The sequence below is a fragment of the Brachycentrus maculatus genome, unplaced genomic scaffold (assembly GCF_059751285.1).
Source record: "Brachycentrus maculatus isolate JH-2025_06_01 unplaced genomic scaffold, ASM5975128v1 h1tg000109l, whole genome shotgun sequence".
NCBI classification, from domain to species: domain Eukaryota; kingdom Metazoa; phylum Arthropoda; class Insecta; order Trichoptera; family Brachycentridae; genus Brachycentrus; species Brachycentrus maculatus.
In genome coordinates this window covers 477400-494664 of record NW_028280862.1, presented here as the reverse complement: position 1 = coordinate 494664, position 17265 = coordinate 477400, and the positions used below count along the sequence as shown (strand labels likewise).

At 31.9% G+C, this 17265-nt stretch overlaps 1 protein-coding gene across 3 annotated transcripts in view; it reads left to right on the top strand.

The window, feature by feature from the left end:
- Positions 1-537: 537 nt before the first annotated feature.
- LOC148310058 (uncharacterized) overlaps positions 538-17265 on the top strand; it is a 31248-nt gene continuing 14520 nt past the window's right edge. For all 3 annotated transcript variants that reach the window (XM_088259067.1, XM_088259066.1, XM_088259065.1), the window contains exons 1-2: positions 538-724; positions 12915-12980. In XM_088259067.1, the coding sequence (XP_088115193.1) occupies positions 645-724; positions 12915-12980 (146 nt within the window). In that variant the 5' untranslated portion in view covers positions 538-644. The remainder of the gene's footprint in view (positions 725-12914; positions 12981-17265) is intronic.

Genomic DNA, 17265 nt, shown 5'->3' with positions numbered 1-17265 from the left:
TTTATATGCATGATAAAATGCATAGGTGAGGAGGAAATAATAATATTAAGAAACTTTTAAATACTGACGTATTCCCGCTAGTAATTTTATTATTTCTGTCTATCATTCCATGCCGAGAAACGTTTTTTTTTCTTCATTTTATTCATCCTGCTCTGGTTGTCACACATTGCTGAAAAACATTACAAACAACAGTGAAAAAAGTATAAACCACAACCCGAATCAAAAGTCCGGAGGGCATATTTGACTAGTTGCATGAAAGTTGATGAAGTAAGTATTGTTTGTATGTCGGATGCGTGTGGTGTTCCATCCCCTTTTCTTACCCCTAGATATTTGGTGTGATGATAATTATAATTGATTAAATAGAAATGTCTTCCTATCAAAATAATTCAAGCTAGACAGAACTTCTGACCCGCAGAATGGAAAAGGTAATGTGAAATAAACCCGTTCATATTAACATGAATGACCCGGATCGTTCGTTTATTTTTACCCGGTTCAGAGACCGGCTCTTTCGCTACATATTGTGCATGTTTCAGTTTTTTCCGTCGGTCGCGGGGTTCGAGCGCGTGTTTTGCGGGCGAAAAAATGTGAAAGACAATTGTTTATTTTCAGTTTTCTTTTATAAATTCTGTGTGATATTGTTCAAAATGACGCGGCTCACCGAAGAGATGGTCGTGGCCCGCTCGAAACAGTCGGATTTGGGTTCGATCAAGAAATTAAACTGCTGGTGAGTAATCCGCGACAGACGGAAGTGTTTTTTTAACATTTTTAAAATTACACAAAGCTATCATTTCATTGTTTTCCGCACCGTTATGGCTGTAGATAATTGGCCTGACAGTCGGATAGACGGACTGTTGTCTGAGGAATCTACGAAATATTGTTTTAAAGTAGATGCACGTCAATTTTCGGATGAAATTTATGCATATTTATTCGGTTATCGTTGCCTTTTTCGTCGATGAACCTTGAATATCTGCATTCCAGTATTTGTAACGATAGCTCCAGATAGATATAACGTAAGTTTGTCTTTGTTTTGTTATGATCATTACAATAAATGTATGTTTATTTCTTATTTACAAATAAACGTAAATACCCACGTGAATTTCAAAATATTTTTGACGTTGCGTTGAGTAACTTACCCCATATTCGTACAAAAGTAGCCTCAACTCTTTATTACATTTTTTTTCATTTGAAAAGATAATATCGCTCACTCCTTTCAAGAACGTCATAAATCAAAAAACTTGATTTTTCAGGAGAACGTTTTTAAAGTTTAAAAATAAAACACAACGTATTAAAAATAAATATCAAGCCAGTTATTGAACTTTTTAGTGTGTAACATATCTTTTTAGGTAAAGCCTGAAGGTTTTTTCTCCATTTGAAAAATATTTAGGATATTTAAAAAAAATATTAAATAATACCTTTTCTTAAAAATGAAAAAACAACATTTTCTGTCCTGTAGCGGGTAAATATTAAGTTAAAAATATGCCTCTTTTGCTGGGATATAGTGCATTATCAGGGCATTCCGAAAACATGCACAACTGAAAAGTGACGATTTTTGATTTATGACGTTCTTGAAAGGAGTGAGCGATATCTGTCTTATAAAAAATGTACGTACTCATTAAAGATTCATTAAAAGATTCGTTAAATCCATTAAAGATTCAATTTTCATATTCTCGGATTAAGGAAGAAATAAAATGAGATTTTTTCATGTAGCTAATAGATTATTCTTGACGTCTCAACATAGATGAAGAAGAATATGGAAGTCCGGGCATTTACGGGGCTTACGACCGTCACAGGCTAGTTTAAGTGATCACTTTACAAACGTGTAACATTCACCAATTCTACCCATGATTGACAGCTACTCAAATTCTTGGAACTTACATATATATTTATTGTTCGAATTCGAAACACAGTGCTTGAATTGGTAGAATTTCACTAGATACATCTATGGTGAGATGAAAGAAGCTTTTTATTTAGCATAAACTGTTTCATTTGTATTTGTAACCAGTATTTCGACACATTCAAAATGTTCTAAATAGATATTTATATTAAAAAAATATATATACCTACGTACTTATATAATAAAAAGTATATTTTTGACATTTCGTTTACTCCTTTCAAGAACGTCATAAATAAAAAAAAAACTTGATTTTTCAGGAGAACGTTTTTAAAAGTTAAAAAATATAATACTATGTATTAAAAATAAATATCAAGCCACTTATTGAACTTTTTACTGTGCAACAGATCTTTTTAGGTAAAACCTGAAGGTTTTTTCTCCATTTGAAATATATTTTGTATATTTAAAAAAAGAATTAAACAATACCTTTTCTTCAAAATGCAAAAACAACACTTTCTGCCCTGTAGCGGGTAAATATTAAGTTTAAAATATGGCTCTTTTGCAGGGATATAGTACATTTTCTGGGCATACCGAAAACATAGACAACTGAAAATTGACGATTTTTTGTTTATGGCGTTCTTGAAAGGAGTGAGGGATTTGTGTAGAGTGAGTCATTCGTTATTCGTAGAAAAGTAACGTTAATTTTATCACGTTCTTTATTTTATCAAGTTTTCATTTTAAAACACGTCATTACGCTTGAAAATACTTTATTTATATGGTCTCGTATTTTGAAGTGATATTTTTTTTATTTCTATGTAAACATTATGGTACAAATGCTGCAGACACATAACGAAAATTGAATCAGGTATCACCCAAAATTGGGTGCTTTGCCAAAAATAAACAAAAAAAAAATAACGAAAATTGAAGTACAGGGTGGCAAATTAATCATCCAATTTAGTTTTGAATAACTATTTTACTAAATAAAATTTAAAAAAAACTGACTACCTAACCATCACGCCGCTTCTACGCAGGGGTAAGCAGAGAGAATAGAGCGCCACACCACTCTGCCCTTGCAAACATTCTTTGCCTCTTCCACGTTCATGCATCTCCTCATACATACGTGCCAATTGTTTCGACTCCTAACCTGACCACTTTCAAGTATTAGCTAACTAACTAACCATCATAGTGCTTCGCCACAGGGATAGGCAGGAGAGTATATATGTTATATGTTTTATTTAAAAAATATATATATTTTCGTTTTTATAGTAAACATTGTTACGACTCCTAACCTGACCACTTTCAAGTATTTGGCATACCTGATCGTGCCATGTTTTTGTCGGTCTTCTTTTCCCAATAACATTCGCCTCATAAATTTGTTTTACCGTTCTTTCCTCACTCATTCGTTCTACATGTCCAAACCATCTCAACACACCTTTCTTAATTTTATCGATAGTGCTTATCTCAGCTTTGCATTCCTTCCTTATTTCACTATTCGCACAAAAAAAATATATAGTAAAAAAAATAAAATAAATATAGAAAAAAAAATATAGTAAATAAATATATAGTGTTTCAAAATATTGGTACGGGAACATAGGCTATACTGATATTTCAAATATTAATAACACTGGTACAAGCAGGTTTGACTATCAAACCGGTTGTCAATTTATTATATAGTAGGTAGTGATTTTGACCAACCTGAATTAATTCAAGTAATTTCATATATTCATTTTATAATAATTTTAGCTGGACAAAAATATCTGTAAAATCGAAGCGTTGAGAAAAAAAATTGTTTCAATTAATCTGTTTGATACTGTATTATAAAAATAAAAAAAAAAAACAAATTTATGAGGCGAATGTTATTGGGAAAAGAAGCAGAGGAAGACCGAGAAAAACATATCAAAACGTAAACATTACCTATTATTATTGTCTTTATATAGATAATACATTAAACGAACCAATTTCGATGAAAACTCCCTCTGAATGACAAATAATACGTGACGTCATATCCCTATCGGGCAGGGGTTGTCAAACTTAAAAAAGATGCCATCGAAAATATTTTATTTTTTATAAAAAAAAAGTGAAAAAAAGAGCAGAGGAAGACCGAGAAAAATATGGCACGATCAGGTATGCCAAATACTTGAAAGTGGTCAGGTTAGGAGTCGTAACAATCGGTGGGTATGTATGAGAAGATTCATGAACGTGGAAGAGGCGAAGAATGTTTGCAAGGACAGAGTGGTGTGGCGCTCTATTCTCTCTGCCTATCCCTGCGGGGAAGCGGCGTGATGGTTGGTTAGTTAGTTAGTTTTAGTCTATAATATTTTTGTCCGCCTCCGTAGTGTAATGGTCAGCACGCTTGGCTACCGTTCTGGAGGTCCCGGGTTCGATTCCCAGGGGGGTCAAATAAATATAAGTGATTTTTTCACTGTAATATTTATTCAATATTACACTGGACTGGTACCTGAAACGGAGGGCTGATCACCTTTCCTTCATGTGTAAACGATCAAGATAACACTGCGTTTCTCTGAAGCAGTGCCCTATGCACCATTGGGGTGCGGGTAAGGGTTTTCGTTGTATTGTATTGTAAATTTGTATTGTAGTTTTTTTTATTATATTATGTTATTTTTGTATATATTCTGTTGGTTTCTGTTTTCCAATAATAAAAAAATAAAAATTCATACGATTTTTTTTAAATAAACTTTTTCTCATATTATTATAGGGTTTTTTTTTATAAGACGTCAGTATTGTGAAAACATTCTAAAACGGAAGTGTTCCGCTTACGAACGCGCATTTTTCTCCTTTATTTACTATCCGTTTACAAAACCGCTATCGGAATATATTTAGTCGATATGGCAAATATCCGTTTGTACGAAATGCGTTCCGGTATCGTACTTCAAACACAACTGTTTATTGTCTTCGATAAGAAGCCGCTCGGCAATCATAACAGTACTCACTTTCACTAGCGGCGGGATCACAGATGGGCGATGCTCCTTATCGGCGTGGTCAAGTCGTAAAATTGGCGCGTTTTCTCAACCGCGCGGTAACCATAGCAAATGTTATCCTCGTCGTGTGGCAGGGTAAAGAATGAACATAAATGTTTAAACATGTTACATACATAACGCTCACTCCTTTCAAGAACGTCAAAAATCAAAAATCGTCAATTTTCAGTTGTGCATGTTTTCGGAATGCCCAGAAAATGTACTATATCTCAGCAAAAAAATCATATTTTTAACTTAATATTTACCAGTTACAGGGCAGAATGTGTTGTTTTTGCATTTTGAAGAAAAGATATTGTTTAATTATTTTTTTTTAATACACTAAATATTTTTCAAATGGAGAAAAAACCTTCAGGTTTTACCTTAAAAGATCTGTTGCACAGTAAAAAGTTCAATAAGTGGCTTGATATTTATTTTCAATACATTGTATTATGTTTTTAAACATTAAAAACGTTCTCCTGAAAAATCAAGTTTTTTGATTTATGACGTTCTTGAAAGGAGTGAGCGATAAGTCACATATATAATATTCCCGATGAGTAATTTCCGGGATTAAGACTAAAAAACTTATCCATTTTTAATTAATGTTTTACTTAGTAAATACCACTATTTCTTAAATTCTACTGTGACACGTGTTTCGATGCATTCCGCATCATTTTCAAACACCGTATGTGAAGCTAATTCTAAATTTTAGAGTTGGGTCCTTGGGACGTTGAAGGTTGAAGAGGGGGTAGTAGGTGTGTCTTATTTTTATATATTAATTTAATTTTTATTTTTTATTTGTATTTCTTATTTGGATCTGACTCGGGAGGATGCAAGGGAGCTGGCAGCCGACAGAAAAGCCTGGAGACAGTTTGTGGACTCCATATGCTCCACCTAGGGAGCGGATATGGTTATTATTATTATTTCTTATAACTGGGAACGTAGACAAGAATTCGCTAACCATTTAATAGATAATGATCACAAATTTAACCACAATAACGTAGAAATCCTAGATACGAAAAGCCATAAACTGCAACATTTTGAAACAATAGAAATTCATAAAAATAAAAATAACAATAAACCCATAATTAACAATATGACAATGACTAAAGCCTCTCCCCTTTTGTCTATTTGATAAAAAATTAAAATAAAAAATTAAAATTAAATTAATTAATAAAAATAAAACATCTACTACCCCCTCTTCGACCTTCAACGTCCCAAGGACCCAACTCTAAAATTTATAAGGTAATGGTTAAAAAAGTTCCCCGACCGCTGCCCTAAAACGATCCCTCCGATAACGCCTTATTTTTTTTTTTCAATTTATTCAACAACAAAAAAATAATATATACAAAACAAACAATATTCAAGGCGTATATATTAAAAGTAAGCAAGAAGACTTAAAGGTGTAGAAGAATCCCGCTTCGGAGAACAGATCAATATCCAATGTGATATATTTTTTTTTATCTGAGCCCACCATCCACCCGCAGCAGTTATAGAGTCCTGAGGGACTCTCTGTCAGCTGCACATAGAGGAAAATCTTCAAAATATTTCTGAAGCAATAAATATTGCTTTATTCAATTAATGAGGGGGGAGGAGGATGTACGGACAGAGGCCGACACTTCGTCCCCACCCCTCGGGATCCCCTCATTACCTCTTTTACTTTTAATAAAATAAAAACAATAAGAAAACAACAACAAAAAAATAACAATGTTTCCAAAAATAAAAAACAAAATACAATTAAAGACGAACACAAACAATGGCTTAAAGACTAAAGTAATAGAGAACTAGTAACTAATATTTTTTGAAAAAACACTGTTATTTACATTAAGAGAAGAAAAAAAAAACATTAATAAAGAAGGACTTCCTGGGTGAACAAAGGCAGAGGATATGTGATATTGTTCAACTTAGCGGTAGCTCTTCCTACAGGCATAACCATCGGCAGGTTGGTCCTGTATATAGGAATGGGAAACAATCTATGTCGACGCTGTCTTAGCTAACTATCGGAAACATACAGACCAATGTTCTGGATAATTTCAGGATTATTGATCATACCGCGCAACAGTTATATGTTATAGGGGATTTATTTTGAACATAATAATGATAATGTATGCAATTTTTATTACGCTTCTACGCGACCTTGGCGAGGTAAAATTAATTTCCCCGCGTTTGTGCGTTTTATTATTATTATTATTATTATTATTATTAACGAAAACACTGTTGAATAATTCACGGATGCGTTGCGTCGGCGTTGAATTGCAGAAAAGAGTTGTTTTGTTCACTGCATGAATTAACATGAATTCAACGCGGAGTGAATTCATTTTCTCCAGTTTTGTCCGTTGGCGAATTTAGAGAACCTTCACTTTTGTGACCACAGTGCGTAAAGTTTATTAATGGTTGAATTTAAAATTGCCTTTTTCATTTTCAATTTCTACCCACGCACATACGTCGTTTTTCCGCATTGTCGTGCTCGCGAGAATTTATTTTTATTTTTATTTATTTCTTAAGTTAGCTTATATTATAACTAATATAAACTATTATTTACACTTAATTTAAATAATATATGTTTATACATATCTTTACAGTAAACAAAAAATTAATTTTTAAATTCTTTCAGACTCTTTTCATTCTTCATACATTCAGGCATCTCATCATACATTTTCAAACCCTAAATTAAAGCTATTTATTTTTTAATTTATATTTGAAGCACTTTGTGATTTTTTATTTTACAATTAAAATGTAACTTCGTATATTTTTTTTGACATCTCATAAGATGAAGAAGAAAATGGAATTTCATTATATTTATATATATATATATATATATATATATATATATATATATATATATATATATATATATATATATATATATATATATATATATATATATATATATATATATATATATATATATATATATATATATATATATATATATATATATATATATATATATATATTATATATATATATATATATATATATATATATATATATATATATATATATATATATATATATATATATAAATATATATATATATATATATATATATATATATATATATATATATATATATATATATATATATATATATATATATATATAAATATATATATATATATATATATATATATATATATATATATATATATATATATATATATATATATATATATATATATACAATATATATATATATATATATATATATATATATATATATATATATATATATATATATATATATATATATATATATATATATATATATATATATATATATATATATATATATATATATATATATATATATATATATATATATATATATATATATATATATATATATATATATATGAACCAATTTTGAAACTTTGTTCTTGAATCATTAGCACTTCACTAGAGACATCTATTGGTGAAATGAAAATATGCTTTTACTGAGCAGAAACTCTTATAAGCATCTAAGGTCGAATCCTGGATTATAATCACACACATGAGAAACGCCAGATTAATTCAGAGAAATTCATTTTTATTATTTTAGCTTATAATTTGACCAGTCAATTTATTTACAACATTTTAAGTGTGTCCGAATACTTGTTCACAAATCTTGGATTATCTCCAATTATAGGAGATATCATCTTTGATGAGATGTCAAAAAATAATATGAATCTTACGTTCTGTTAATTGTTTCTCCCATTCGGATGCCATATGCACAGATACAAATGATAATTTTCTAATATGCCAGTTTATTGTTCACGCTTCTTCGTTTTTTATCGTGTATAGATTAGTATTCATGAAGTAAGATCGTAGAATGATTCGGCTTGATACGAAACGTTAAATAAACACTGAAACGCCTACTATTTATGTGTGTTGTTAATATTTTTTAATTAATTCTCTGTTTTTACGGTAATTACCGGTAACGAAAGTGATTGTTGGTGACTCTTTCGCAGCTCGATCGTAAGGCGTGTGACGCGGGGTAAACTAACGTAAGGCGTGTGACGCGGGGTAAACTAACGTAAGGCGTGTGACGCGGGGTAAACTTTCGTAAGGCGTGTGACACGGGGTAAACTATCGTAAGGCGTGTGACGCGGGATAAATTATCGTAAGGCTTGTGACGCAAGGTAAACGATCGTACAGCGTGTGACGCAGGTTTAACAATCGTTTTTTACGTTTTGACATCTATGGAAGAATACGAAAGTCTGGGTATTTGCAGGGCTTACTACCTGTCATAAGCTGGTTAAGCATTCTACCCATGATTGACTACCACACTGCACACTAAAATGTTTGGAACACAGTACATATATGCTCACAACAGCCATCGATGTTATATTAAGAAAAAAAGCTTTTATTTAGCAAACACACCTTTTTTGTATGCAAGACTTAGAGATTTAATGTAAAAATAACCGCTACGTGGAGAAACCCCAGATTTGTGAACAAGTATTTGGACACACTCAATATGTTGCTTTTTTTAAAACTATTTTAGTATTCAAACGTCAGTTACCCCCTCAGCGCCTAGTACGGCGGTAGGTTTGCTACGAACGTACCTTCGTACGTCACGGATGGCGTGTCACGTGATCTGTGGACCATGTAAAAATGCTCGGATAACTGCCTGAGTGATGTTCTGAGAACCGCAAATCGCTGTTAGGGGAAATTGTTTACCTCTCCACTCGACCACGGAGCCGGGCGATACCGACCGAGTAAGCTTAATAAGGAAACCGACCGAGTTTCGTAATATAGTACACTCCCGATTATCTGGAGTCTGATTAACCGGGTAGCGGATTATCCGGGACACATATTTCAATAGGCCTTTGTCAGGATGTTGGATTACTGGCTAATAAATTAATATGAAAAATCACAAGACTATCGATAACATTCTTATTGAAATCTGTAGGGAACTAAGGGAGATATTAAGATTTAAACTTTAGATATTTGAATAAAAATAAAAACGTGCGTTCGCATACGTCATCAAATTTTCGTCATCGAACGTTTTATGACGTCATATGGTTTATTGTCTATGGTTTATAGAGCTGTAATAGTACTAGTATGGATTGTTTGTTTACCACTACACTACCATTTATGTTATACAAATATGAGGGGAAGAGGGGGAGGGTGGGCCATAGACATCAACAAATAGAGCCGCCAATAATTTAGCAATGACACCAACATTAAAAAAAACTCCACCATTTCTGTGACGTCATTCATTACCAACTTACGAAAACAACGTATGTGCGAAGGCGAATTTTCCAAAAGAAAATGACGAATGAAAATTTTAATTATATCGGTTGTTATGAACACAAAACGAGCCTTATACAATCCTTTACAGGTTGAATATGTTTGATTAGATACTATATTCCTCCCGTCTGATAGTGATCCATTCGACCACCAGAATGTTATATTTTGACTGAGGAATTTCGACGTAAACGCTATGCGTAAAATCACGACAAACCGGGTTTTTCGACCCGCCTTAAATATTCCAACGCGTAGATAGTAACGGTACAGGTAGATCATCTATAACTGAGACGACTCACGTGTACAAAGACTGTCTTCTTAACCCTTTCCCTTCCGATGCTAAAGTGAAACACGCGTCCCGGTTTTGGGTAATCACTACACAATAAAAAATTAGCGATTTTAAATAAAAAAAATACGGACATTCATAGCTTATCCCATAAATTAATTATAAATGAATTGAAAAATTAATTAACAATTTAGATTTATTTGCTGAAAACATTAAAAATACCATGTGGCATCGCTCACAGAACAAGGATTGGTACACTCTTGTCGACAGCTCATAAGCTGCTGGCGCTAACTCGCTAGCTAGTCAGAGAACATTGAGCTTTGAGCTCCTCACTTTTTACATAATATATTAGCTACATGTATACTTTATAATGATTATAGAAAACACTTGTTTTTTACCACTTGAGTTTTATTAAAGACTACATGTTTCAGAAGTTAAACTTCCATCATTCAGGTCTGTATAATAACTCAAATTTGTTATTATACAGACCTGAATGATGGAAGTTTAACTTCTGAAACATGGAGTCTTTAATAAAACTCAAGTGGTAAAAAACAAGTGTTTTCTATAATCATTGTAAAATGTCTTACCACAAAGTTAATGCCGAAACAATAAATAATGTATACTTTATGATAAAATAATATGTTTTCTAAATAAAATTAAAACATAACTTTGTTTTAAAATCAGTATAAATATTTTATTATAACATAATTATAATGTCTCCCGGTTTCGAAGCTAACCCCTTCTTTATCAAGACTGATTATACTAACATTCTACGTTACAAAATTCAAAATATTTTGGCCGCTAGGCAAAGGAGCTTGGGTAGATCTCGAGTGGCTTTATTTTTTGTGTTGATTGGCAGTCACAGTCAAAAGGGATCAGGGATGTTGAGTGACTAGAAACATATTTAAAATCGGATTTTTAGATTTTTTAAGTATTTATCAGTCTTGATAAAGAATCGGTTAGCTTGAAAACTGGTAAACATTATAATTAAGTTATAATAAAATATTTATTTATCAATAGTATAAATAAATATAATATTTATTTTTATTTATTTATCGGCGGGTATGTATGAGGAGTTCGATTCCCAGGGGGGTCAAATAAATATAAGTGATTTTTTCACTGTAATATTTATTCAATATTACCCTGGACTGGTACCTGAAGCGGAGGGCTGATCACCTTTCCTTCGTGTGTAAACGATCAAGATAACACTGTGTTCATATGAAGCAGTGCCCTATGCACCATTGGGGTGCGGATAAGGGTTTTATTATTATTATTATGTATGAGGAGATGCATGAACGTGGAAGAGGCGAAGAATGTTTGCAAGGACAGGGTGGTGTGGCGCTCCATTCTCTCTGCCTACCCCTGCGGGGAAGCGGCGTGATGGTTAGTTAGTTAGTAAAATATTTATAGTGGTTTTAAATCAAAGTTACTTTTTAATTATATATAAGGAGAGTGTTACCAGTAACCTTTCAATAACTTTTCATAACCGTATATTTATTTCAAAGAAAAATTGATTTTTTCGATACAAAAACGGTGTTTAAAGAAGAAGAAAAAATTACGCCAAATATTACATGGGTTTAGAGTTAAAAATTAAGTTATGGGCTATCGAAAATCTCGCCATAACGGAACCATTTCCATCCAATATATTTTGCTTATACTGAAGTTTCTGTGAAGAATGTAAATACATCCTATTATTTTCGTGTGAATTTGGTCGAGACTGTTCCTCACATTCTCCAATAGACGCTTCAATGCGAAGATTACCGTAATTATTTCGAAATTTTCCATCATTCATGGAATGAATCAGGCTGGAGATGTACAAAGGAAGTATATGCCTTTTATAAAATAAAAATAATACTCGACACTGGCTGAAACGTCCTTTCTCTGGGTGACTGCCAAATATCTTAAAAAATAATAATAAAAAAATAAAATAAAAAAACCTCCTTCAGAAGAAATGCATATTTTACGAATTTCTACTTGTGACAAATTACAGAAAGGTGTGTTGAGATGGTTTGGACATGTGAACCGAACGAATGAAGAAAAAAATTACAACATTTTGAGTGTGTTGAAATACTTGTTCAAATATCGCTCACTGCTTTCAACAGCGTCGTATATCAAAAATCGTAAATTTTCAGTTGTGCTTGTTTTTCGGAATGCCTAGATATTGCCTAGAAAAGGTATTGTTTAATTATTTTTTTAAACATACTAAATATTTTTCAAACGGAGAAAAAACCTTCAGGTTTTACCTAAAAAGATCTGTTGCACAGTAAAAAGTGCAATAAGTGGCTTGATATTTATTTTTAATACATTGTATTATATTTTTAAACTTTAAAAACGTTCTCCTGAAAAATCAAGTTTTTTTTATTTATGACGTTGTTGAAAGGAGTGAGCGATTTGTAAAATTTTGTAGTTGGAATGTTACAATTACCTGTTTTATTTGTTATTCATTATTGTAAATGTATTTATGTAAATGTTCTGTAAAATTTTTAAATTAATTAAATAAAATAAATCACATACGACAAATAAAAATGACTTAGCGTTTTTCGCTCGTACACCGACGATATATCGCATTTATTCTGATTGACGTTCTTTATTTCAGGGGAGCGGAACTCACTGACGTCAGCATTCTCAAGCGGATGTGCGGCGTTGAAGTGCTGGCCCTAAGGTAAGAAAAAGAAGAAAAAGATAGCTTGATGACAATGTCCAAATGAAGCGAAAGCGACTGAATCTGCCGTCTAGGCCATTTCATAATTTACAATATTTTGAGTGTGTCCAAATACTTGTTCACAAATCTGAAAAATAATCCAATTAGGGGTTATTTTTTACATTATTTTTGACATCTCAACATAGATGAAGAAGAATATGGCATTTAGTACAAGTCTGGGCATTTACAGGGCTTATGACCCTAATAGAAAGCTTGCCTTATCCCACTATAGATGTCTCTCGTGAAGTCTATCGAGTTCAAGAGCTGTGAATCGAGTTTAATAAGTTCCAAGAATTTGAGTAGTGTGGTTCTCAATCACGGGTAGAATTGGTCAATGTTACATGTGTGTAAAGTGATCACTTAAACCAGCCCGTGACGGTCGTGAGTCCCGTAAATGCTCAGACTTTTACTTGACTTTTTTCATATATGTTGATGGCTGTCCAAATTTAAAACACAGTAAGGGACATTTTTTTGTAGTATGTTTTTTTGCATTTATGGACTAAGTAGACTCTACTTAGTCCGAAAATGCAAAAAAAACTACTACAAAAAAATGTCCCTTACTGTGTTTTAAATTTGGACAGCCGTAATGATATTAGACTATTGTGCCAAAAATGCGTCTTATCTCGACCCTGCTTTTGATATTAGAATCTATTGCATACAGTCTAAATGATGAGTGGCCAAACCGCGGCCCGCGGTCATGTATGACGGATATAATTTTCATTTGTGCATGTTTTTGGAATGCCCAGAAAATTAACTATATCCCAGCAAAAGAGGCATATTTTTTACTTAATATTTACCCGTCACAGGGCAAAAAGTGCTGTTTTTGCATTTTGAAGAAAAGGTATTGTTTTATTATTTTTTTTAAATATTTTTCAAATAGAGAAATTTTATTTATTGTTCAGGTTTTATGTAAAAAGATCTGTTGCTCAGTAAAAAGTTCAGTAAGTGGCTTGAAATTTATTTTTAATACATTGTACTATATTTTTAAACTTTAAAAACGTTCTCCTGAAAAATCAAGTTTTTTTTATTTATGACGTTCTTGAAAGGAGTGAGCGATATTTGAAATCATATTTCATTTATTAAAACCAATCAAATTTCTATAATTACATGAAATGCATATATTTTGGTGAAAAGAAACATAAATTTCGCACTATGTATCCGTTTATAAATTGGTTATATAATATTTTAAAAAAAATCTAAAATTGATGCGCTAACTTTGGGATTTTCCTTTTTATTATTAAAATGTCCGCCTCCGTAGTGTAATGGTCAGCACGCTCTGCTACCTTTCTGTAGGTCCCGGATTCGATTCCCAAGGGGGGTAAAATAAATATAAGTGATTTTTTCACTGTTATATTTATTCAATATTACCCTGGACTAGTACCTGAAGCGGAGGGCTCATCACCTTTCCTTCATGCGTAAACGATCAAGATAACACTGCGTTTATATGACGCAGTGCCCTATGCACCATTGGGGTGCGGCTAAGGGTTTTATTATTATTATTTATTAATATTAAAATGTATTTTTTTTAAATCACTATTAATAATTTATTATAACTTAATTATAATGTCTACCGGTTTCCAAGCTAACCGTTAGACATTATAATTAATAACAATAAAAACACTTATCCGCACCCCAATGGTGCATAGGGCACTGCGTCATATGAACGCAGAGTTATCTTGATCGATAATACATGAAGGGAAGGTGATCAGCCCTCCGCTTCAGGTACCAGTCCAGGGCAATATTGAATAAATATTAGAGTGAAAAAATCACTTTTATTTATTTGACCCTCCCCTGGGAATCGAACCCAGGACCTCCAGAATGGTAGCCGAGCATGCTGGCCATTACACTATGGAGGCGGACAAAATAATTAAGTTGGTAATTATTTTTTTTTATAATTAAGTTATAATAAAATATTTATAGTGTTTTTAAAACAACGTTACATTTTAATTATAAAATAAAATTGGTAATATTGTTTGATTTATGTGAGCTAATCAAAAAATTGAAAAAAAATGTTTATTATAAAAAAAGTTTAATTTTTTGTTTTTTCAATGTGTGTTTTCTTCTCACATCTGGTCGTAGTAATGTTTTTATCTACAATTACCCTGATTGTACTTTCTGATTACCTTTGCATTCAAATTATTTTTTTATTACTTACAAAAAATTAATAAGTGTGAAATTTTTTGTTTTTTTTTAATGTCTGGCCCGGGGTGCAATTTGGGCTGGCCAGGCCTGGTCTAAATGATGTCATTACCCAAATTATCGACATTATGTATGTAAACGTTGATTAGTGTATACATTAGCTATTACACATACGGCAATGAGACAATGCGGACCACACCTTTAGGCATATGTTACTAAATGTTTGCGCACTTCGATAGAAACGGGTCTACCAAATGAACAAAAATACACACGCATTGCAATATAGGTCATTGTATCGCAAATGTTCGTGTTTATAGCTTTAAAAAAAATCTTTTGACACCTCAACATAGACGAAGAAGAATATAAGAATACGTCACAGGCAAAGGTACTTTAATAAAATACACAGTAAAAAAATTGCGATTTTAAATCGGAAAAATACTGACATTCATAGGTAATCCCCTTAATTAATTATAAATGAAGTAAAAAATTATAATAATTTATATTTATTTGCTGAAAACATTAAAAACCATCTGGCAACACTCACGATACAACCATAGCACCACTAACACAAATGTCTTTCGATATTTTTTTCGATTCATTCATTTTAGAACCCTGACTGGGTTCTATTTTATATATCGCTCACTCCTTTCAAGAACGTCATAAATAAAAAAAACTTGATTTTTCAGAAGAACGTTTTTAAAGTTTAAAAATAAAATACAATATTTTAAAAATAAATATCAAGCCACTTATTGAACTTTTTACTGTGCAACTGATCTTTTTAAGTAAAACCTGAAGGTTTTTTCTCCATTGGAAAATATTTAGTATATTTAAAAACAATGGTTAAACAATACCTTTTCTTCAAAATGCAAAAACAACACTTTCCGCCCTGTAGCGGGTAAATATTAAGTTAAAAATATGCCTCATTTGCTGGGATAAAGTACATTTTCTGAACATTCCGAAAACATGCACTACTGAAAATTGACGATTTTTGATTTATGACGTTCTTGAAAGGAGTGAGCGATATTATAAAGAATGGAGGTGTTGAACTCAGCGGTTACAACTCAAGGGTGTGTCGAATTATCGATTCTTATACCTACTGAGGCACTATTAATTTTTGCTGATATGTTTGCATACGATTATCGTCAGAGGAAAGCTAAAAAGGCGTATGCGCCATTTAACGCTTGAAAAATCTCTCTATGTTAAAATATTTCTTATTAAATTATAACATCTCAACATGAATGTAGAATTTAGTATATATATATATAACGTAATTATTTTTAAATTACTCCTAATTGTAGGTAATCCAGATTTGTGAACAAGTATTTGGACACACTCAAAATGTTATGAATAAGCTAAGCGTAACATGTAACGTGTATCACTCGTAAGGACAAACTCGCATTAATAAAAGTCAGTTTGTTTCCGGAAACGCATAGAGCCAGTCCATTTTTTTTTTCAGAATACACATTGCATTCTTATTTTATTTTTCATATTCTTATTCATATTCTTCTTCATCTATGTTGAGATGTCAATATTTTTTTAAAAATGTAAATAACTCCTTAGTGGTGCGATATCCAGAATAGATTTTTGTCACGATGTTGGTTTATTGGCTAATAAATTAATATGAAAAATTCACAAGACTTTCGGTAGCATTCTTCTTGAAATCTGTAGGGAACTAAGGGAGATATGAAGGTTTAAACTTTACATATTTTAGTAAAACTAAAAACGTGCGTTCGCATACGTCATCAAATTTCCGCCATCGAACCTTTTATGACGTCATATGGTTTATTATCTATGGTTTATAGAGCTGTAATAGTAGTAGTGTGGATTGTTTGTTTACCACTACACTACCATTTGTGTTATACAAATATGAGGGGAGGGGGGGTGGACCATAGACATCAACAAATAGAGCCGCCAATAATTTGGCATTGTTACCAATATTAAAATAAGTCCATCGTTTCTGTGGCGTCATTCATTACCAACTTACGAAAACAACGTATTTACGAAGGCGAATTTTCCAAATGAAAATGATGAATGAAAATATTGATTATATCGGCTTTTACAATCACAATACGAGTCTAATACAATCCTTTATAGGTTGAGTATGTTA